This window comes from Numida meleagris, chromosome 6 (assembly GCF_002078875.1).
Source record: "Numida meleagris isolate 19003 breed g44 Domestic line chromosome 6, NumMel1.0, whole genome shotgun sequence".
Classification (NCBI taxonomy): domain Eukaryota; kingdom Metazoa; phylum Chordata; class Aves; order Galliformes; family Numididae; genus Numida; species Numida meleagris.
The window spans coordinates 14183588-14207356 of record NC_034414.1 but is presented as its reverse complement, the minus strand read 5'-3'; the positions used below and the strand labels follow the sequence as shown (position 1 = coordinate 14207356).

At 42.9% G+C, this 23769-nt stretch overlaps 2 protein-coding genes across 8 annotated transcripts in view; both read left to right on the top strand.

Annotated features, from left to right (window-relative positions):
• TNNT3 (troponin T3, fast skeletal type) overlaps positions 1-20330 on the top strand; it is a 36395-nt gene extending 16065 nt beyond the window's left edge. For 3 of the 6 annotated variants that reach the window (XM_021402938.1, XM_021402939.1, XM_021402940.1), the window contains 8 exons: positions 5892-5938; positions 10600-10618; positions 12385-12501; positions 12818-12895; positions 13150-13263; positions 13450-13559; positions 14371-14461; positions 19937-20330. In XM_021402938.1, coding sequence (XP_021258613.1) covers positions 5892-5938; positions 10600-10618; positions 12385-12501; positions 12818-12895; positions 13150-13263; positions 13450-13559; positions 14371-14461; positions 19937-20083 — 723 coding nt within the window. In that variant the 3' untranslated portion in view covers positions 20084-20330. Of the gene's footprint in view, positions 1-6; positions 10619-11514; positions 11561-12384; positions 12502-12817; positions 12896-13149; positions 13264-13449; positions 13560-14370; positions 14462-17433; positions 17475-19936 lie in introns of those variants that run through there. The other 3 variants (XM_021402942.1, XM_021402941.1, XM_021402937.1) reach the window with 3 other exon arrangements.
• Positions 21491-23769, top strand: part of MRPL23 (mitochondrial ribosomal protein L23) — a 233735-nt gene continuing 231456 nt past the window's right edge. For both annotated transcript variants that reach the window (XM_021400966.1, XM_021400967.1), the window contains exons 1-3: positions 21491-21599; positions 21689-21811; positions 22285-22367. In XM_021400966.1, coding sequence (XP_021256641.1) covers positions 21574-21599; positions 21689-21811; positions 22285-22367 — 232 coding nt within the window. In that variant the 5' untranslated portion in view covers positions 21491-21573. The remainder of the gene's footprint in view (positions 21600-21688; positions 21812-22284; positions 22368-23769) is intronic.

The window sequence follows — 23769 nt, the reverse complement described above, 5'->3', positions numbered from 1 at the left end:
CTGCTCTGTGACTCTTCCACGCACTAAAGCTCATCATGAGGAAGGTATGTGAGATGACTCCCAAATTCCCATTGTTCAGAGTAAGCTCAGATGTGACCCAGAGGACACAAAATGTGATTCCTGTGTAAGCCTGGGTGAGCTTTGGCAGTGTGAAACTGTCTGCTTTATCCAGAAATGCAGTACTGTGCATTTAAGACAAATGGCATCTGATATTGCCACTTAAATCAACTTTACCTTCTTACTATCTCTTCCTGTGCCCTCATTTTCAGTACTGTTTTTTTATTTTAATCCATATTATTTTGTTTCCTTGCAATATATTCTCAGTCTTCCCCTCCCCTCTGTTTTGTATGGGTGCAAGGTTGTTGTATGGGTGTTGTTCCTAACGCTCTTGTCTTTCTCTGCATTCTGCTCTGTGACTCTTACACCCACTAAAGCTCATGCTCATGCGGAAGGTATGTGCCATCATTTGCAAATTCCTGTTTATGTCTGGTGCGGTAACAAGTGCAGGAATTCTGGAGGTGGTCAAAGAGGAGAGGATTTGAAAATATCCTCTGCATGCTTGCTGGGAGCTGCTTCACTTGTGTAGGACAAGCTACTCTATATACTAATTGCTGTTCTGATCTAGCTGACAGCCTCCTGACAGCCCTTCTGGCTGGAAGGCAGGGGTTTTGAACAAGATGTGAAGAGCATGTTTTTTTTCTATTGAGCTAAGAAAAAGCTGCCACATGAATGCCTTCCACAGCTTGAGCAGAGAAGGCCCTGTAATGCATGCTTGTTAATGAGATGCATCAGTTTTTGCTGTTGCAACAATTTGTCTCTCCAACAGTTGCATGCAGTGCTGGGTTGGGCTGGCATTGCTTTTATTGCCCCCATGCTCTGATTTCCCAAACCAGGCTGTGTGTGCAGACACCAGTTGGAAAGGGGATTGTGCTCCCCAAGGCACTTCTTCCAGCGGGGCTGGACAAGGGACAGCTGTGCCCTGTGACAATGCCACATCCCTCAGCCTCATGCTCCCTCCTGTCCCTTGCCCCAGTCACTGCACTGGGACAAATCTGAATTTTGCAGAAGCATACTGACATGAAAAGATTTTCAACCAAGTCATGAGCCACAAGCCACACACTGTCACACCTGGTTTTCTAGGGGTCAGGACAAGTAGCATCATTTTTGGCTGCAATGTGTTAATAGAAAATGCCCATTCAGAAAAAAATATGTGATTGCTTGCTTTTCACCCACCACTATTGGTATTTTCTTGGGTTAATATGTATTTTGAAACCATGGGGATGGCAGGATTGCTGTAGCGCTTGATTTTATAATGTGCATTAAATGCCAGATCTGGCAAGGCAGAGTGTGTGATTAGCAGAATGGTAATATGTCACTCCTACCAGAGCATCTGCCCAACAGCCCAACTCCACTGACCTTTAAATCGCCCTCCCAGCCCCTCTCTGGATGCCCAACTAGTGGTCAAGTGACAGCACACTTCATCCCACGAGTATGAGAGCAGGAATGTGCTCTGTTCACTGTGCTGCACTGGTGCATCCCACACCAGTGGTGAAATCCTGGCTGCTGGGGAAATAGGTGTCAGCTCCTTCAAGCCCACTGATTTCAGCAGGGGCTGGGATTTCTATGCACATGAATAAGGACAGGTTGTCTGTGCCTTTCTCACATGTTCAAACCTATGGGTGACGGACCTGACTTTAATACAAGTTAATCTGTGTGCCAACCGATGGTACTTGATTTTTAACACAACTGTGTCATTCATCTGCATCTCATCTCCCAACACCCTCCCTCCTGCCTCCCTACAATTTTCTGATTGACATCCATTTCCCCTCCTATTTCTCTTTTAATCTTATTAATGACTTTTATCCCTTTAACCCCCTCCACCCTGGCTAAAAACTTGCAAGATTTTTTTTTTTTTTTTTTTAATGATCCTCTCTTTCATGCTCTAATTCTCTTATCTTCCTTTGCATCTCCTCACCTGCTACTTCCCTCTTAAAGAAGTCCATGAACCAGGTATGTGACTTCTGAATTCCTCTGCGTCAATGTGAAGGGTTATTGAGTGCTGGAGATTCAATTGCGATTGGCAATTTCACAATTGGGTTGTGCTCTGAAATGGGATGAAGTGGAAATATTGCAAAGAAAAGAGAAAAGCCTTGCACGGCAGATATTGAAACGAACCATTTCAATCCAACATTTTCATTTTTTCCCTCTTTCCTCAAGAGAAGAGTTCCAAAATGAAATAGTTCTGAAGAACTGACTTGTCAGATAGTGTGAGGTATATATAGCACAACTCAAGAAGATGAATTTGGGATGAGAGATTGTCACTAGGCAAAAAATGAAAGTTTAGCTTCAGAAATGTTAATATATATGCAACCTTTTGGTTTTAAACCATTTCTTTTTTTTTTTTTTTTAACAAAATCTTAGCTAAATTGACATGAGTTCTGAAATGTGGATATTAATTTGGAACTCTAATTTCTGACAGAACCAGTAACTCTAATATTATACTCAGGAATTCAAAGATGGTGGAAGGAACCAGACAAAAACACAAATATTAACGATAAACTGTAACTTCAGCTTCCTTACACCTTCCATCTGTAATACTTCCCTCCACCCTGTGATGAATAATAATGAGGAGGAGCTAACTGATGCATGAAAAATATAATAACATTTCCGTAAACAGTATTCTAAAGTGTCAGCTGTAGCAATGGCCACTGAGTGGACTCAGAGACTTCCCTGGGCTGCAGTCAGGAACGTTACAGTGTTTATTCCATTGAAAAGCAGAAACAGAACTTGTAGCATCCTCTACACTGTGCAAATGATTCCGTGCCATTTTGGGCAGCTTCCTGAGACCAGCCATGTCTCAGGGCAGCCCATCCCAACTATTCCCCTCTGCTGTCTGCAAAGGGAGACCAGCTCAGCGTCCTTCAATGTCTGAGGCTGGGGGGATGCCTGATTGATTTTGCATGACTTCACACTTCAAAATTCATGTGTGTGCTGCTTCCTGGCTCCCTCCTGTTCGCACCACTTCTCATTTCCCATCCTGCTCTTCCAATTTTAGCTATATTAATTCATTCTCACCTGCTCCTGAGTTTTTTTTGAGTGTGGTTTGCCCAAGCTGCAGCACCTTGCTGCCATCCCTGTTGCTCTGCATGCTCTACACCTCCCCCATGCAGTCCCAAGCCACCTGAGCAACTTCCTTGATCCTGTGTGTTGGTCTTAAACTCTAACACACCTAGCATCTTGGAATCTGTGCAAATTATTAACAGGATTTTATTAACAGTCAGGCCTTACCTACAGCCTTCCCTTGTCGTCTTTTCCCTTGGAACTGTCTGCCTGTAACAAACAGGGAGGAAGCTTTATAAAGGAGATGTGAACGCAATGAGAGCCTCTGGCAGCTCTTCACACCACGCTGTTAGTATTTTGATTCTGTGCTACTAATGCTACCTTTGTCTCACACATCTCAGCAGTCATGGCCTAGTCCTGCATGAGTTCAGAGCTGTTGCCATTGTGTTTCTGGTCCCATTTCTTTTACTTTTCCTTTCTGGCGCTTTCTACCTAACAAACCGTGCATGCAATATCTAAATCCCTATGTGTCAATCTGAAGCACTTCTGCACATAGGAATGTGAAGATGTTGAAGCAAACCAGAGTCATGAAGAATCAATCCATTCCCTAAAATTCATTATCCCTCTAGGAAACAGATAAAACTACTTGTAACTCCAGTGGCACCTTGTCAAAATCTTAGCAGAAATACTGTGTAGACCTGAAGATTTCCTTTTCTGTGGCACTAAGCCCCAAATCTGCCAGTGGTGGACCTCAGATTGGGCAGCTTCAGATGCAAAATGAAAGATGCACCCAGAGCAGGACTTCCTTGCAGTCACTCTCATACCCTTGTACTTACTCTGCCACAAGGGCATGCATACAGCTGAAACAGCTCACACTGCACACTTGTGAAACTATTTTATTTTAAACTTAAGGGTCATCAGTGACACTGAAGTTGCCCAGTATTTCTATAGTTGCATGAATTAAATGGCTGCAATCCATCGACACTGAAATTCCTTTTATCCTTCACTTCTGTGACATCCCTTCCCTGTGTACTTCACACCCCACTGTAAATGCTCTCCTCTTCCACACTTATTAACACTCTCCTATAACTCAATATGCAAAAGATACCCCTTTCATCCTGATCTTACCAAAGTTTGAGGTGATCCCTTCCTGAATAACTTCTAATTCTTATATCTTCCTTTCCTATACTTTTCCCCTGACACCTCCTACTAAATGAAGCCCCCCCTCCAGGTATGTGATTTAACTTCTAAACTCCCCAGTGCCTGCCTGCTGGGACAGCATGCATAGGAATTGAATACAAGGTGACAGGAAATGATAACCAAGCTGTTAACGATGTCTTGCACTTTGCATGCATTTTGGATTTTTTTTTGTTTTTTTTTTTCTCTTTTTTTGGTGATGTTACTAAAAACTGGGCAACGCGTATACTATTGTGAAAGGGGAGGTCAGCAGAATGCATCCTTGTGGAATGGGTTAAATCCTGTGCTGCGATATGAGAATGAATATTTCATCCTACGGTGAAAGCTTCATTTCAAATCTCAGAGCAGAATCTGACCCATTGACTAAACATAAGGAACATAAATACAGTGAGATTTTGCACTGTTTTTATGCCTGCTTTGCAAAATATTCAGCAGCGCACGTATGGCTGGAAATCAAAATCTGTCCCTCAGATCTGCACCGCTAATCAATTCTTGTCTTGCCGACATTAGAGGAATGAATTGTAGACCCGCACAGACTTTAATCAACATTTTCTTCCTCTGAAGTAATCAATTTGAAAATCTACATTGCAAATGGATATGAAGCAGAGCAGTAAATTTACACAACCATCCAGATTGCCTTCAAGGAAGGAAATGGCATAAGCCATAGATCCATAACAGAGAACCGAGCTTCTCTGAAAGTTAGCCAAGTGCTGATGATGAGTTACAGCAGGTATTTCAGTAGGTTACCAAACACATCATGTTAATCTCAATGGACTGGAATGCTGCTGTAGAAAAGGATGGATCTGATAGCGCCTTGAAAGTGCTATGTTCATGTGCATACTTCAGACCAAGGTAGACCTTGGTACGCTGTGCTGTCAATTTGTGCTTTATGCATAAAATGCTTGTAAGTGCTTTGTTTAAAGCATTGCACTGTTATCATAAATCTGTTTCACTTGACCAAATTCCTCTCCCTTCCTGTGACTTCAGTTTATATGCTATTTCAAATGCAATTAACTTATTTTTCCCTCAGGTTTACTTCTCACTTTTATTCCCTTTTCCTCTCTACTTCTTCACCCCTTTGGCTTGAAAGCTCTTTTGCTTTGTGAAATAACAGGTTTCTCGTTCTCATTCTCTTATTTTCCACCGCATCTTGTTCCATGACACTTCACATGTGAAGTTCATGAGCCAGGTATGTGACATGACTTCTGATTTACTCTGTGTAGTTGCAACGCAGGTGTGAGTGTGTGAGAACAGGAGTCCTGGGTTGGTAGAAGAGAACAAAGCAAGAGAAACAAATATTAACCATAATGATCCCTTGCAGCCTTCTTCTCCTTTAATCTCCCTACTTACTACTACTTTAAGCTTACAGCACCTTTAACTCCCAACAGCCTCTCCAGATACCTTTTCTCTTTGCCTTAATTCACTAATCACTTTGTTTTTTTCCCCTCATGCATTCCCTGGTCTCTTCCTCAGGCTTCCAAGAACTTTAAATATCTGTTCTGTTTTCTTCCTTTTTTCTTTCTTCCCATTTCCTGTCTTTCCATCGCCGCTCACACCGTGACACTCGCAGAAGAAGCCCCTGAAGAAGGTACGTGATGATACCTCTAAAGGCTCTCACCCTTTTTCTTTTTCAGAGCTGGGGAAACAGAGTTGAAAACACTGACCTTGTTCAAGATCACAGGTAGCATGAGTGGGAAGTGGCCTCTCTGGATGGCTTTAGACATACATGGAGAAAAGGGTTGTATGTTTACTACATCAAACTACCAAAAAAGCTTCACAGAATAGGCACAGCAATGTGGATCCTGTGGTCTCAGCCTCCCTGCACTGACCTCAGGCTCTCTGTTCTTTGGAGCTTGTGGATCAGCACATCCCTTGGGTAATATAAAGCTCTGACTAAATAATAACCCACAACATGTCGTTGAGCGGGGCTCAGGTCTTCCTCACAAAGGACTGATGTAGTTTGTTGTCCTGAAAAGGCAGAACTGAGAGAAAAAGAGGTGAAAGAGTGAGGCCCTAGCTTATGGTTCAGGGACATGGATATTTTGTTCCCATTCACATGAAAGTTTCTACCCTGCTGTTTGGATACAAGAAGTCTCAACAGTGTTGGATTTGGGTATGAGTCTGAATCTGGAGCTATTGCTTTGTCATTACTTCCACATAACTAAAGCTGCAGCTTTCACAGTAGACATTCAGGAAAGTCTATGGGAAGATGGATATGTTTTGTTCTGGTTCTCATAAAACTTGCTCTTGAGCTCCTTATGTGGTGATGCTGGAGACCAGAAGCACTGTACTTCAGTGTCAGCTAGAAAATTACACAGACTTCAACTGGTTTATGATTTGGCATTTTCTTAGTGAGATGAGGCACTATACTAAGTGCAGTCATTTCTGCCTAAAATGTCACAATTTGCAAATGTACTGCATCTTATTATTCCCTCATATTTACGTATGGTTGTTGTAAAGAAATAGACACCCTTCTCTCTTTGCTTCCTCTTTTCATTTGATCTCCAGAGAGCCCCAGGTTCCCAGCGTAGTGGGGAGGGAGCAAGGACAGCTGCTTTTAGGACAACAGTGCTGGTTGTGAATTGACTGCTGTGCTTCTTTTCTTTTGCTTTTATCCTTCCATCTACAGCTGATGAAGAAGGCGGATACTATGATGGTAGCTTGGTGTTGTCTTAGGACAACAAAGTCATCTTTCTAACATCTCACTCTTTTTTGTTTGTTTGTTTTTGTTCCTCACCTGATTTTAAACTCAGGAACTGGGCCAAAACCTCTCTGCCGCAAAGAATCACTCACTGCGTATATCCAGTCACTCTCGAGAACTCTGTACATCCCCACTAGGGTAGCAGATGGTGAAACCCAATCTCTAGAAACTTTTTCTACTTCTTCAGATAGATCCCATGTATTGCATCTCTCATTATCATGACCTCCCAGTCCAAATAATCAGTAAAGTCTCTCTTAAATTCCAGTGGCGTGATTAAAAATGCAGCTGGGCCCTGTGTGGATATGCCTCTCTCATCCAGCCTCAAAGTTCATGCTCATCTGGCTGGAATCTGCAGATATTTAGGTTTCTGCTCCAACAACACACGTAAAATTGTCCTTAGTGTTGAACATGCAAATAAATTTATTCAGACTGATGGAGCAACTCATCTGCTGCTAAAATAGTAAATTTTTAAATATCTGGTTGAGTAGACCCTGGAGCACATGGGTAGGATCAAGAATCATGAAAGGACCAAATCTATGCAGGGTCATTTTTGCTCCTGTATGTGGGTAGGTAACTTCAGCCCCTGGAGCCAAATGCAAAATCAGTTAAAAGGTGTAGAAAGGCTCTCGTGGACTTTGAATGACTTTGAGGTAGCTAAGTTGTGTTCTGATGGCGTCAGCCCCTAGAACAGTTGGCCATATGTTTCCAAAGACAAAGCCCAACACCACCAGGAACCATTTTTCTTTTTCTGTATTTTCTTGTTTTGTTTTTTTCTTTTTCTTTTTGTTTGTTTTAATCTTCTTGCTCACTTTTCAGGCTTTTATTTTTATTTTTATATATTTTTTTTTTGTTTTAGGGATATCCTCTGAGGACCTTTCAGAGCCTCTCACATCACTTTTGACTTCAAAATGGGATCTTTTCCTCTTTCTTTCTCTCCTTCTTTTTCCCTTTCTTTCCTCTTATTTTTTTAATAGCATACTGATTTTCAAGGACGCACTGTGGGTTAGAGATGTTGTTTTCAGCAGTGGGGCAAAGGAGGGCGCTTAGGGATTTCTGATTGAAGCAAAGGCAGGTCAAATGGATCCGCATAAAGAGGAGCATGGTGGGAATATCTCACAGATTGGGCAGGAAAATGCAGGGTTGTGTTTATTGAGGTGTGTGTTCTCTGTGAACCAGCCCTTTCAGAAACCAGAAATTCAGAGACTCTAGCTCTAATCACCATGTCAGTGAACCTGGATTTCCAGTGGTTCTTGCCTTCTTTTGGCAGGAATGTGTATGGGGATTTTGTCACAGCCCCATGCTTCATGGGCAGAATGAGCACAAGATCAGTCAAAATCCACCACCCAGAACAGGAATTTGCTACGACAATTCCTGTGTATCAACAAATTTTGGCCCAGTTCCTTGACACTCTTGTGAAAGATGGGGTATCTATCTCAAAAGAAATCACATCTCCAAGCTCCTTTTGCTGCATTCAGTATGGACCATGCTGGATCACGCACTGCAAAGGACATCTTAATTACTGTTCATTTTTTAATAAACCCTGCTATTTCTTTGTTTTCCCCTTTTCTGGTTTTCTGGAGGCACCTTTAAATATCCTAACTACTTTTTTTTTTTTTTTTTTTAAGAAAACTAACTGACCTTTTGTTTATATATTTATCTATTTTTGACAATTGTTTGTTGGTTTCATTACATTTAAAATGCTGATTTGGTGGAAGCTGAAGCCAAATTCACCCAGTCATTGACAGACAGATGTCAATCCTGGCACTCAAGGTCAACAAACAAAATGCGTCCTTTCCTCCCTTCTTTTTCTCTCTGAAGTGTTACTAACTGACAGCCTTAAGTTAAACAGGAGTGTTTCTGAGAATTACCTGGGTACGTCATGAGGGAAGGGAATCTGTGTGAATTAACATCCCTGGTAGACCGGTTAGTCGCGACTACTTCCACTGTCCAGATGTAAGAACAAAAACAGAACAATGTAACTTCTGTTTTAATAAGCTCACTGGCTATTTGAAAAGCGAAACGATTTAAAAAATAACTGGAGAAACACAGAAGTGCATTTTTGCCTATTTTTCTTCAGGAGTGATTTGTGGTTTCCTTTACACAGGTGCTCTAAAACTTTGCTAATGACATGCTGTTTATTTTATTAGCATTGCTCTGGCATTTAGAGGCCTCTGCTGAAATATGTTTTAGTAGGCAATGTTCTTGTAGTAAATGAGGAAAGTGTCTACCCCCAAAATTTCATTACTGAAATTGATACGTGAGAGAAAAGAAAGATTTGTTTCTGATCTCCTTTATTCATCTCTCACATCTTTTCTCTTAATTATCCCAGTTACTCATTTTCAGTCATTTCCTCCATTTTTGGTTATCCAATATCCTTGCAAGCATCTCCACTAAATATTTTCTAGTATCAGTTTTTGCTATTTTCTCCCTTATTATTTTTGATTTTATTTTATTCTCTGTTTCCCTTCGTATTCCCATTTTCCTCAGTCAGTCCCAAAACGGATGCAAATGAGCACTTGACAAAATTAATGCAATATACTATAGTATAATATCTTTCTGTATCTTGATATGGATAACCAGCACCCACTCCTGAGGGAGACAGGTTTTAATTTTCCTTTACAAAGCCGCCTGTTTTTACCAGGTTTAATAGTCTGTGAGCTTTTTACCTCTGTTCCTCCCACTGAACCAACACAGGGAAAGTCTTGTACAGCAAAATCCAGCATCCCTGAAAGTTCAAACGTAGCATGTGGTTATGAAAGTCAATCTGAGCTCCTGTGAGACTGGGCCAGAATAAATACATAAGTTTAATTCACTTCTATTTGTGAGAATAACAGTGCTGAACTTATTGGCATTACACTGAGGCTAATAACTGAAGTATAAAAAGCATAGCAGGGAGGGGGATTGATCGCAAGCACAAATGTTAAGCAAGAAACTCCTAAAGACAGCACATTGCTGAGAGCCAGGAAAAGGTCACTTGTTGCAGGGGCATACCTCTGACTGTCAGTCTCTCTGATGGCTTAGCCCACATTTCAGGGAATTATACCTTTCCTGGAGATGCAAAGACTATTTCCATTACAACTTATGGAAATTTTGCTAAGAGAGAATGGCTGTCTTAGGAGTCAATGGGCACAGAGAAAATATGTGGCATCAGGTGTTTTTTTCCATCCTGGCCTCCATGTGAGGCATTTAATCTAAATCGGCCAAGCCTGTTTTACCAGTGACACCACTATAAATTCAAGCTAACTTCGGTGAATGAAGGGCTGATTGAAACAGGCAATGTTTTCTTCCACCTGAATGCCCAGCTGCCCTCCTTGGAGTTTGGTCAGGACATTTTAATTTTTCATTTACATGAAAGCACTGCCTTCCAGATGCTACGTTTGGGACTTTTATACAATCTCTTGATTCTTTTCTGCCAAATTCTGTTTCAAGGATAAAAACAGATTCACTCCTAGCAGAAGGGGTATGCGAGTCTGTATGTTTCTTTTGGAAGTATTTGCGATTTAACCAGTTTCTTTGGGATGTTTCCCCTAAGATTGAATTTCCCTTCCCTCCTTTTACTTTAGCAGCTGGCATGATCTCTGTTGTTCTAACTGTTCTCCCTCTTTTTCCCTTCCTGTTTTGCTCCGTGTTTCCAAATACAGAGGAGAAGCCCAGAATAAAGTAAGTATGAAGGGCAGGGAGTTTCAAAACCTTGTGATCATTTTTCTGATCCAGCAGAAGCCTATAGTGTCTATTACACAAATAGCCACCAGAAGCCTTTGTAGAACTGTCCCTCGTGCAACACCCTGAGTGCCTTTCCAGGATGTCTGATCCTGCCAGGGGACAACTTAGCAATAGTTTCTGGCCAGGATCTTCAAACCAATACTTCATAGAGTTGGGGAAATCGCACACTGTCCATGTCCCACGACTTTCAGTGGAAATGAGATGGCTCAGCACTAAATTCTTTGTGACAGCCTGTGGCTGGGAGCTACCGTTCCATCCAGGATCGCTGGCAGTTGGGGTAATGGCAAATGTTGGGCTGGGCTGGCTAGAGCTTAACTAAGTTTTCCTAAGGACTTTCTGTCTCTGGGTTCCAGTACCTTCCTTTCCCACTCTGCTAAGTGTCCAGAACAAGGAGTTCATCACCACACTGATAGCCTTGTGGGCCACTGTGTTTCTGTCTGGTAGGGAATGACCAGAGATTTTGGGAATGGAAAGAGCTTTTACAGACAACTCCCTGTTCTGCACAAACCGCCATGAAGTTCAAAGGTCTCTAGTGCTTTCTGGATTAGTTTTCAATCGACTGGCTGCTTCTCACCTCTGCATCTCCATTAACATTTCTCTTTGTCAGCATCATTCTCAAGGGCAGATCAGTTCAGGACAGTTTTTCTTTTAAAAAAAAAAAAAAAAAAAGCTGCCTATTTTCTAACATGAAAATCCTTTTATTTCTCTCTTTTCCCTGTCTTTTCTCACATTTTTTCCCTCTTCTTTCCCCTTTCTGTTTTCCCTTTTCCCTTTTCTTATTCTTTTTCTTATTCCTTCCCTTCCCTTTCCTTTTTGATTTTGCCTCTCTGCAGGCTAACTGCTCCTAAAATACCAGAGGGTGAGAAAGTAGATTTTGATGTAAGTATTCCTGAGGCTGCATGCGTTGGTCTGTCTGTACCTGAGCTATACATGTGTGCAAACCCACATAACCCCACCTATATTGAATACAGCTGAAGATACTGTCCAGGACAGAAAGAATGCTTGCTGCCTGTTTTCCCTTAAAGGCTACCCTCTCCTCTCTGAAGGCCTCTGGATACATTAGTGGCTAATATGACTGAGACAAAATCTTTATTTATTTATTTGTTTGCCTGTCTTTCTTCCTTGAATATTTGAAGCAAAAGGAGCAAGAGATTTAGGATCTCTAAGATCCCCTGTCCCACTGCTGTAAATGATCTGAAAGTTACTGAGCAGTTTGAAATGAAGCAGATCTATACTCAACTGCTGCTGAGAAACTCTACCTGAAATGACAACAAAAAAAATTAATAATGGAAATCCAAATACTTTTCTAGAAAGCTGACATAAAAATGAAGAACTTTTTGTGTTGAAAATCTCTGCCGAATTGTTTGCTTTACCCAAAAATGCAGGGACATTTTCTAGGTAAGGTTCAGATCCCAGTCCTTTGGCTGAACTCTGTAAAAGGAGGAAGCTAAGCAAAGCTAGGGATAAAACCCAGTGCAGAGAAATAGAAGTTGTAGATTCTGTTCCCTTCTGGGCTCCTGACCACCACCTGGATGAGCCTCTGAATGTCTCTGACATGTATCAACACTCACTGAAGCTAGCTTGTAGATAACTGCAACACTTTCTCCTTTTGTTTCTGTGTGTGTTGGCAGAGTGCTGGGAGTCTCCAGGGCGTGTTCCTAGCGCACCACGGGCTTACTGAAAGCTTTTTGCTGCTCTTCTAGGACATCCAAAAGAAGAGGCAGAACAAAGACCTGATTGAACTGCAGGCCTTGATTGACAGCCACTTTGAGGCCAGGAGAAAGGAAGAAGAAGAGCTGGTTGCCCTTAAGGAGAGGATTGTGAGTTCTTGTACTGCTCATCCATGATAATAGATGAGAGATATCGATGAGAATTTAAACCATTAATCCTGTTACTTTGACAGTGTTGCCATGCATAGAAATGACTCATGTTACCCCCAGGTGGCTTCTTCCCACGTCTGTTTTCTCTCTTATCCCCATTTTACACCTGGTAGTTGCACATCAGCCCCATCCTGCACATCCTGACAAGGGAGCTGATGGCTCGTTCTCTGCAAGCCAAAGCTCTTGGTGGTGGGGATTGCGAGAGGCAGATGAAGCCACAGGGCTGGCTTCAAGCCTCTGTCACTGCTTCTTGCAGGAGAAACGCAGAGCTGAAAGAGCAGAGCAACAGAGAATCCGGGCTGAGAAGGAGAAGGAGCGTCAGGCACGGCTTGCGGTAAGCATCCTCATGTCTCTTTTTGTTTCAGCATCCACACGGAGGAGATTTCTGGAGATGGAAAGAAACTACAGGTTCTGTCTATCTTGGTCCAGAGAAAAAAAAGACCATGCTCTTAAAGCAGGGGCAGGACACGGGAGTTGCCAGTACTCACATATGTCTTACCTGATCACGCTCCCTGCAGTGACGCTGGTTGCTAGAGAAGCTGAGAGTCTCCCTTAGAATAACTTGTTTCTGTGTCTTGCACTCTGCAGGAGGAAAAGGCACGGAGAGAGGAAGAAGATGCCAAGAGAAAAGCTGAGGATGATCTCAAGAAGAAGAAGGCTCTGTCCTCTATGGGTGCCACATACAGCAGCTATCTGGCAAAGGTAAATGCATGGATCAAGCGTTAAACACTGGGTTGACACGAAAGAGTCTATATGACAGGTTGAGAAAAAAACTTGACTTTCCTTCTTCTGGATCCATAGCAACTTGTCTTACATGCTCTGTTACTGAACTTATTTCATTCAGCCTGCGTTTCTGCAGTCTGACATGAATTCATGTTTCGAAAATAGGCTGATCAGAAGAGAGGGAAGAAGCAAACAGCTAGAGAGACAAAGAAGAAGGTCCTGGCAGAGAGGCGCAAGCCTTTGAACATTGACCACCTTAATGAAGACAAGCTGAGGTAGCATGCTTACCCTCACCTTCTGTAATGTAATCCATTGAAATTTGGACTTACTGTCCTGGGGTCTTCTCTAGCAAAAAAAATGAGGGAGAGGAGGAGGCTTTCCTTGAAATTCCTCAAGGGACAATATCAAGTTCTGCTTTTCCTTCATCTGGAGAACAGAGGGGGAAATGAGACATGGGATATTATTGAAATGGCCTGTCAGCCTGTCCTAATTAGGATGTCATCCAGTGGACTAGGCACAAACTTTAAACCCAGCTCAGAAGTAAGCTGAACAAACCCACAGATTGGTATCTACTATCGCAGCATTCCCGGGGTAGTTAGAGCTGCTAAGGTATGAGTAAAAATACCACTGAGGCTGGAGGCTTGGGAGCTGAGTGCTCAGGTGCAGAGCAGTCTTCACATGATGGCCTGGACTCAACATAGTGGAGTTTAACCTCAGCCCTGAAGCAGATGAGATTGCACAATGGCAGCTGCTCTGCTCATCTCTGAGGCATTTGCTCCATCTTCCTTCTCATCTTATTCCTCTGGACTCTTTTCTATCATTACAAGTTAGGGGAAAAATTAAATCTGGCAGAAACATATTAGTGTGTGGTACATGCAAGAGTAGAAGGCTAAAATGTTCTCATGTGAAGTGTGACCTTGACAAACTTTCATAGTTAAGTAGCTGTCAGAGGCCAGAAGAAGTTGGCAGGATGGATGAATGGAACTGAATAAAATGTAAAAAATCTCACTAATAGTGATGTGAAAACTGTAGAAAATATGTGACATGATGTGTTTCTCCTCTTGTCCTTTCCCTGTAACCACGTAGGGACAAGGCTAAGGAATTGTGGGACTGGTTATACCAGCTGCAGACTGAAAAGTATGACTTTGCTGAGCAAATAAAGAGGAAAAAATATGAGGTGAGTGGAAAATCCATTTTTCTAATGATACTAGCTCAGAAACGTTAAAATCTCCAAGAATCCTCTGGCAAAATCTGTACAATGGCAATAACATTTAGTTCTCCAATGACCTTTTGGAATATTTAAGCAGAAATGCACCTGGAACTACAGTCCCCCTGATGTACTTGGTCTGGATTTCACATTTTAGGCTGAAATTTCATAGATTACTCTCAAGGCTTTCAGTGCCCTCTTGGAAAGCCAGCGTCAATGGAAAATGCACCTACTCAAACACACTTCGTTCATTCTTGTTTATCTTATAGGTAACTGTGGCCCAAAAAAATCAGAGTCTCAATTCACTCATCTCCATCACAAAGTAATGTTTTAAAGTGTCTTTGGTTTCATACTTGAATGTTTTAAGTTTCATACCTGCCCCAGACAGACTCCCTATGGAACGAGTTCTCTGGAGTTACTGAAACCTACCTCCAGACAGGAGCATCTGACTGCACTGTCGTATGGTAATACAAAGTGGACATGTTTCCTTCATAACAAGTCACCTACACCAGGTCTCGGTGGCTAAGAAATCCTACGGGATCACGTTGTCTTGCTCCACTTTTAATTCCCAATTATACAGACACACACACAGACAGGGAATGAGCAACACCAATGTAATTATCTCAATCTCTCTTAGATTTTAACACTACGTTGCAGGCTGCAGGAGCTTTCCAAGTAGTAAGTACAATGAACTTGCCTGTGTAGCAGCAGCAGCAAAGGCTACGAAATGCATGAGCCTGCAGCATGGTCAGAGATCCGGTGCCAGACGGAAACTGGCACTTGGCTCCAAGAGCAGAGGGAAAAGAGAAAAATGCATCTTGTGTGTCTCCCTTCACTTCCTTTTTCTCTCCCTTCGTGTTCTTTGAAAAGAGATGTAATTTAGGAGAAGAGTCAGGATCTAACAGGGTTGTAGCTGAAGATCTGAGCATGTAGCCCACTCAGTTCATCTCTATAAATAATTCTCTGTCCCAACCTCTGCTTTTATTTGCATGGAGGAATCACTACAGCACACCTGAGATAGAAGCAGAAGCTTAGGGATGCACAAGCAGTGTTCTGGACCTCATAGAAAAGAATGCTGTGGGGTGTGAGAAGGCTCTTCACCTCATGGCTTCATGGCTACCCAGATCCAAAATACTGAAGGGGGTTAGCTTAAGGATAACAGGTCATCTGAGTGTGAAACAGCAGGAGTTAAGGCAGTGGCAGGTGTGTTGTATATGCTATGGTAATGAGGTCTCTATACAGACAAATGGATAAGGAAAATCAAGGCCACAGAGTGCAAATAATGGCAAAGTAGAAGGAAAATGCACAGCTGAGATGTTAGAATTGGGAGAGTAAGGGAAGATACAGCAGGAAAAGAAAGTGAGGAGAAAGGTAAGTGAAAACAGCAAAGAGAATGAAGGAGAGATGAGTGAGGATACAAGGGAGAGATGAAGGAAGGAATCGGAACACACAGGAATGGAGCTGCTCTTCAGCTCTAGAATCTGTTGCTCTTTGGTGCTTCCTTGGAGAGTGAGTGTTACGGTCACTATGGCAAGGTTGTCAGTGAAGGTAAGTCTTAAATCCTTGAGTCAACCTGAAGAGAGAGCTGGTTTTCCTCCACACTTGGGAAAAATAGCCAGTTGCAATAAACAATTTAAACTGCTGCAGCAGATACTAAAAGTTCCATGAGTAAGTACAAAAGCAGCTGAGGAGCTGCGCTTTCCTTCCTTGTATTGTCCTGTTCCTGCTAATGTTTCAGTCTCTTATTTTGTCTGTTTGCCATGGAAAGACACAACCCAGGAAATACTGTTTTTTGGGCCAACCTGAATGTATGACTTTTTACTCTTGTTTTGCATGTGGGGAATATCAAACACTGCTTTAAGTATTCAAATGTTGGGTCATTGGTTCTTGGACATGCAGAGGCAGTGGAAAATTTTAAAGTATACCAGAAGCAGGAGCAAAGTGTATGTCTTGGCCAGTGCATTTTTCCACACAAGAAAAGCTAGGTAGAATCTTGACTTGGTTACAAATGAGAAGGTGAAGGGGCAGAAGAGGACTCCCTATCACATTCTCATTTTCTGGGGCTTTTCCACTGCACTGGAGGTCCTGGGATTTCAGTAGTGAGTCCAGGGCTATGGGCCAGGATTGCAATGCTAAGTCAGGCCATAACATGCTTATGCTGCAAAAGGTAGGTGTTTGCTTTCCATGCATCGGGTTGAAATCTAAGTCTACCCATAGCAAAACAAAGTTAGACAGCATTTTGTCAGACAGATGCTCCAATGGCTTGCAGTCACCAAGAGAACTTGAGAAGATGTTCAGAGCCCCCATCCCAACCTTTTCCTCAGTGGTTGTTGAAGCTCTCCTTTAAATTGCCATCTTCAGCAACTTTACAATTAGATGAATAGCTCTAATTAGATGATAGACCAGGAAGGTAGTGACTTCTGCAGGCTTCTCACCTCCTGCTCTTCCAGCTAACAAAGGTTTTCTGGCAGAATGTTTGGCCTCAATTCCTGATGTCTCCTTCCAAAGTCTACTGGACTTCAAGCTTATGCTTTTCCTAACATGTAGGAGTAGAGAAAGAGTGAGAAGGTGAGGTCAACTCATACATGGGGTGAGGCCATGAAAGACGTTTCCAGCTGATCAGAATGACGCCCATTCCAGTTCATCTGCCTGCAGTTTGACATGTGAGTTCACAGTAGATTAATTTGTATGGATAGGGACTTTACTAGAAATGATTATGAAATTCTAGCTCTTTCCCTTGAAATGTGAAATTGGCTTAAAGATTTATTGCCAAGGAGTAACATTTCACTCTTTCAAGAAAGAGTGAGCTTTTATTTTAAAGGGAGCATTAATCCCTATCACAGGCACCTGTCTCCAGCACTTCAGCAGGTAAAACTCTCCTCTCTGCGATGGAACAAAGTTTCTTTATCTCTAAAAACCCTAGTCATGTGTGTTGTTTTCAGATTGTCACTCTCAGGAACCGGATTGATCAGGCTCAGAAACAGTAAGTATCCATATCCCCTTCCTAGCTCCTGGCTGGGGATATCTTCTCAGTGTTCAAAGTAATCACTTCAGCCTCAACAACATTTTCTTGTTGCAATGAAATGAGGCTAAAGTTGGAAGGGTAACTCCCATTCTGCCTCACGCTGAGAAAATGAAGGGCAAAATGAAGTGAACATAACAGCTAGTAAATAAAAACCACGTTTCTTCATGCCATGCCTGTACAATTTCCATCTGCTAATTGCTGGGATTTTCAAACACCTGACTGAGGTGCTTTGAATACACAAGCAGATACAACTCTTGTTTACAATGGGTAAACAAGTGATTGCTAAGAATGGTGCGTAACAAAACTAACATCATAGGATTACTGTTATAAGTTCTTTTCACTCATCCCTCTCCTCCCATTTTCCTTCTTCATATGACTTCTATTTAATCTGATTTTTCTGAGTCTCATGTCTTTAACTATTTTACATGTTTGCAGTGAACTTGTGAGAGACCAGGGCTAGAAGAAACCTGGGAGCTAGAGCATGTAGAAAAGTAACAGACATAAGTGAGGAGCTGCAGAGAAGCAAGCAAGGAGAACTCTGCACTGACGGGATTTGGTCTTCTCAGTGTTTCCTAACCTTCTTAGCAAAGCAATGTCGGGATGAAACAGGGATCACTGATAACACCTTTGGCTGATAGGAGTGACCAGGCACTGCCTTCCCACTTCACCACACAACCTTGCCATATCAGATGAAACCAGCACTGGGAGTTCAGTTGTCAGTAGTGCGAAACATAAGACTGGGCCTTCCCATGGTATTTTCTGGACAGAGCCGTAGACTGATAAACCTCAGCTGAATGTGCAGCTGCAGAAAGGTGCAGTGGTTTGTCTGGGTGTTGCTGCTCTTTTGAGGGGCACTGCAGCCTGTATTATTAATGCATAACTGTTCCCCAAAAGATACAATATATTCTCAGTACAATATGACAATATTTGAAAAGGTTGCACCGGGCAGTCCACAGATGATGAGATTTCTGTGTATTTGAATTTCTATCCAAAACAGACTGTAGCGTTCCAAAGCAATGTCTGCTGATGTGTTAGACGAGGATCAAGTGATCCTTTTGCTTCAGATTTTTATTAAATCTCCTTAAGCACATTCTAAAGGTTAGGCATAACATCAAACATTACAGGCGTTTGTGGAGATAAAAGGACTCTGCCTTCATTTGACGAGCTACAGAGTTCCTATACTGGATTTTGAACCTGTGGGAAAGTTGGCAAAGGAACACCAAGATGAATTTAAAATAAACAGAAAACTTTCAACTGTCTCTCATGCAAAAGGTCATTTTTCAAATAGGTCAAGTCTAACTTGGTCATAAGGTAAAGTATCCACTATACGTACTGTCTATGTCACTGTGTTACATCCTTCTCTAAACACAGCTAGTGTTCTTGAACAGCTGGGGCAGCGCTACAGAAATCTCCCCACATGTGTCTTCCTCATCTTTCTCTGCTCTCTGGAGAAATCAGTGGTTCCAAAGTGGGACTCCTTACTGATGGCAAGGCCCCCACCATGCTGTGCCTGCCCCCAACCCCATGTTCTTTCATGTCAAAGACATGCTCCCATTTTGCATGCGCTTTTGGTTCAAGAAGCAGCCTCGTTGTCCTGTGTGTGTGAGATGGGTTTGGTGGTGTGCTGTGCCACAAAAGCCATGGCTTTGCCTATGGGAGCCAGTGCAGGATCTAACCTGACTAACTTCACACCTGGTCCCTCTGTGGCTCCAGGCGTGCCAGTTTCTCAGTCAGAAGGTAAGTGGTTTGCATGCAACATTGCTCTTCCGTATGCAAGAAGATAATGTTTGGAGAGAATTCGCTTTTGTGTGGGGACTGTAGCTGGACTGATCCCACATACAATATGAGCAAGATTGGAATATTGATACAAAGGGAGGCCTAAACACTTTGTATTGTTTTGGAGACTTGTTCTAAGAAAGAAGTTACTCTGCCTGTGCTAGAGTGAAACCGTTTTTAGTTGTATTTAAATTAATGTTCAGCTTGTTATCTCAACTACCAGATAGCTAGAACATCTGGGGAACTTGACAAGAGCTCCCTGATGAGAAGGAAATTTTCTCTAGAAACACATTCAAATCCAGATCAAAGCAAATCTGAATTCAGGAAACTTCAAATCTGTGGCAGAGTAGTCTTGTCGCTTAGTTTTGGGATTGCTTGGACTTCTGTCCTGTTAATGCAGGAATCTGGAAGGGTCCACCTCTTCCAGGAATGCACATCCTGGCCTTTCACTAAGATTCTGAAGTAGAAACTCTTTCCACAACAACCAGTGTTTTCCTCAGGATGTGCTCTATAATGGGTGTGCCCAGCACGTGAAAAGTAAAAGGAGCTCGATGCTAATCTGAGAGTCAGAAATGAGTAGTGGTCACAGAGAGCCCTGCTGCTTCCCTCAAACTGACGTGTTTTTCTTGCCTTTTGTATTACAGCAGCAAGAAGGCAGGAGCCAAAGGCAAGGTTGGTGGGCGCTGGAAGTAAAGAACCAGGCAGGATGGCCCTTAGTGATGTGCCGAAACCATGCTGGTCTGCTCTTTCTTCCTTCACAAACCACTTGTGTTCCTGTGCCTCAGCGATAACTAAAATTGCAACATCGGCCTGGGTTGGCTATTGCTGCTGCTTTTTCTCTTTCTGGAGGGGTCTGGTGGCTTCCTCAGTCAAAAGGAAGCAGGTTCCCTGCGGAACTGAGGAGACTCCTTGCTGGCATCTTCAATTCCTGCTGAGCATGTCCTTTATCCTCCTGACAACAGCCCTATGCTGTCCTGTAGATTGCTGTGTACAAATCTCTGGATTTTGTAAATAAAGCGCAACCAGTACCTACTTCAACATCAGCTCTCTGGAATGGTGTTTCATATTTTACTTAATGGCAACTGGGGTTTGGACCAAATGCTTATCTAGTATGATTTGATCTGGTTCTGCAAGTGGGAATGAGGTTTGGTGTCATTAATTAAGAACTAGGACTCGGGGCCAGTTTTACAGCCTCCATGCAGGCAGATAAGAAAACCCAACTCTGTTCTGAGGGAGCTCAAAATCTGTATGCCTGTCTGGAAGCCAAATGCAGTTGAAGCAGACTTAAAAGTTTGAGTGATGAAAGGACTTGGGTGTGGAGGAATGAATCCACGGAAGTAGTAGCTTTCAGCACATGGCATTTCTTAAACGCAGATGACACAGTACAGCACAGAGCACTTTTAACTCAAATATTATGCTGAAATGTTTATTGAGGCAGTTAATCAACATATAGCATTAAAATCCGATGAATTCTGTAGTTATTTCAATACAAATGCCAAATGGGGCCAGAGACACAGAACAGCTGCTAACAAACATGGGACTTGAGCTGTTGTGTAGAGCTGCTGTCACCAGCCTTGGAGGCACCTCATTGGAAGGAAGCCCACCAGAGGTTTCCCACCTGGTTTCCTACTAAACTTCTAGTGCCAGCTTACGTTCTCAGGCTCTCCATGAGCACATTTATGCTGCAGCGACCAGTGAGGAAAAGAAAATCACAGTGCTGTCATGAAGACAGCAGAACATACATCCAGGAGATTTCAGACGACCTCGCTGTGGAGGCAGGGCCAGTAGAAATGAGCCTCCCTGCCATCCCTGCGAGAAGTGACATTTCAGGTTTAGTACTAGGAAAAATCTCTTCTCAGAAGGAGTGGTTGGGTATTGGCACAGGCTGCACAGGGAGCTGGTGGAGTCACCGTCCCTGGAGGTGTTCAAGAACTGTAGAGATGTGGGACTGAGGGACGTGGGCAGTGGGCATAGTGGGGATGGGTTGATGGTTGAACTTGGTGAACTTAGTGGTCTTTTCCAACCTTAACGATTCTGTGATTCTGTAGTAAGAGGCGGCCTCCAACCACCACCTGCCCGCTCTCCCGGGCCTGGACTGCGAATGAGCCCCACTGTGACTGTAGAGGGCAGCCTTGAGAGGGGTCCCAGCATAGAGGCGCTGTGGACCCGCCGAATCCCACCCTCACGCCGCTCCTCCGCTCCAGCAGGGGGCGTCAGCGGCAGCCGTTCCCCCGCGGGACGCCGCTCTGTGGCCGCAGCACTTCCGGGCCGGGCGGCGGCCATGGCGGCGGGCAGCAGGCGGGCTGTGTGAGCAGGCTGGGCGGCGTGGGGGAGGGACGGGGCTGGCGGTGGAGCGCTGCCGGTTGGTTGCTTATCGGGGCTTCTTCTCCCCACAGGTACCCCCTGTTCCAGCTGGGCGGCCCCCAGCTGCGGATTTTCCGCCCCAACTTCTTCATGCTAGCGGTGCGGCCCGGTGTGCCGCAGCCCGAGGACACCGTTCAGTTCCGCGTCTCCATGGAGTGAGTGCGGGCGGAGGGCGGCACGTCGGCCCCGGAGCGAGCAGCCCCCGTCTCCTTTTTCCAACCAGCAGCTCTTTCCTTGCCTGAGGGGATGAGGAGCCAGGTGTTGCTCCTGGGGTTGAAGGAAGGGCCTTCTGCATCGCACAACTTCCTCGGTGGCTGAATGCAGAACATACCACATGTTGTCACTGCTGAGGTTACAGAGAATAAAGTGTTTACAACTGTTGCAGTTTATGGTTATGAGTTGCTCTAGTGGTATATGGTTTGAGTTTATACTTTTGTACAGTGAATCTACCTTGGTCTGGTTAAAGGGGGAAGACAAATTTATTCCATGCTGTCAACATGCCTGTAGCTACTCTGACTCTGTTTTGAGTTTAGTTTAAATATTTATACTTTTGCTTCTTTCTTTCCCTGTCGTTAAATATTTATACTTTTGCTTCTTTCTTTCCCCAAAATGCTATCTCCTTGCTTAGAATGACAAAAGTGGATATCAAGAATTACCTTGAGAAAATCTATAATGTGCCAGTAGCTGCTGTGAGGACCAGGATACAGTACGGTAAGTGCAGTTGAGCAATTCAAAGGGATTGATACAGTTTCCTTGCTCATCTGTTTATTTGTTCCTTAAAATAAGTATGTACCGCTTCCTGTGTACCACTCCATATTTGAATGCTTTGATTAGATTACAATATCAGCATTTTCTTTTAAAAACTTAATTGGAGAAGTCTTAACATCTTGGCTGTTTTCTGACCCGTGCCAAATGCTTTTGCAGTTGGTACCATTTCTCCATGAAGACCAGTGGGTGTCTCACTCCCTTCAGAAGGAGCTGCCTCATGAGATTACCTAGCTTGCTCAGAGAGGATGTGTTATGGTCTGACAAAAGCCAGAGTGTGTAGAAGGAAAAAAAAATACTCCATTATTAGACAAGCAGATAATATCAGGAACACATCTTAACGAAATTTCTTTTTTGTTCCCCCTGTAGTTACCACGTTTCTGCTATAGACTTGTATGTATCCACTCACTGTGGTTTTCTCTGCGCTACACTTGTACCAAAAAAACCTCACAAAAAACCTCACAAAAAAACAAAACTATCACTACGAAAAAAAAAGCCAAAAAAACCCAAAGAAACAAACAAACCAGCGAAAAAAAAAGCCAAAAAAACCCAAAGAAACAAACAAACCAGCCAAAAAAACAACCTCCACCCCAAACAAACAAACAAACAAAAACACCAAAAAGCATTCCTAGTTATGAGGAGCTCACACTTGGTGCACAGGGACTCTAATTGAGCTAGGCTAACATTACGTAAAATCACATTCACATAGGAATGCTTCCTTCTGCAGAGCTTCTCTATGTATTTTGTATGCTGTACAAAGTCAAGAATATAATTTTTATGTCATTTATGTTATTTATGTTTTAATCACATGGACAGTGACTTATTGGTTAGGACAGGATTCTTCTTTTTCAAGCACTGACTGGGAAAGGAGTTGACTGGTGTGTTTCTAATCCTAAGAGTAGGGACAATTTTTAAAAAGGCATAGGGTAAAAAGAGCTGTAATAGTGAAAAATGGAGAATGAAAGATAAAGCATCAAGAGAAGGTTGTAAAACTCAGAATATATAGAAGAATAGAAAGAAAACAAAGATCATCTGCAATATGTAAAAACTAAAATTAAGCCTTAATACCAAAAACGTTCAGTTTCAGACAGCACTGAAAAATATTTTTGCTTGTCCTTGTAACCTTGTTAGTTCCTCGCTACTTACGGAAGTGATGGTAATATGTGTATAGTCAGGGATACAAGAGGAAAGGTTTAGGATGTCCCATAATTCAGGAGGTTTAATCCTTTAATATGCAGGGAGTAAAATGAACTATTGAGCACAACTTGCAGAAAGCGAAGGTGCTTTGTTTGTTTTAGGTTTCTTTTGGATATGGAGTGTAATTTTCTCGTGTATAACAAAAGATCAT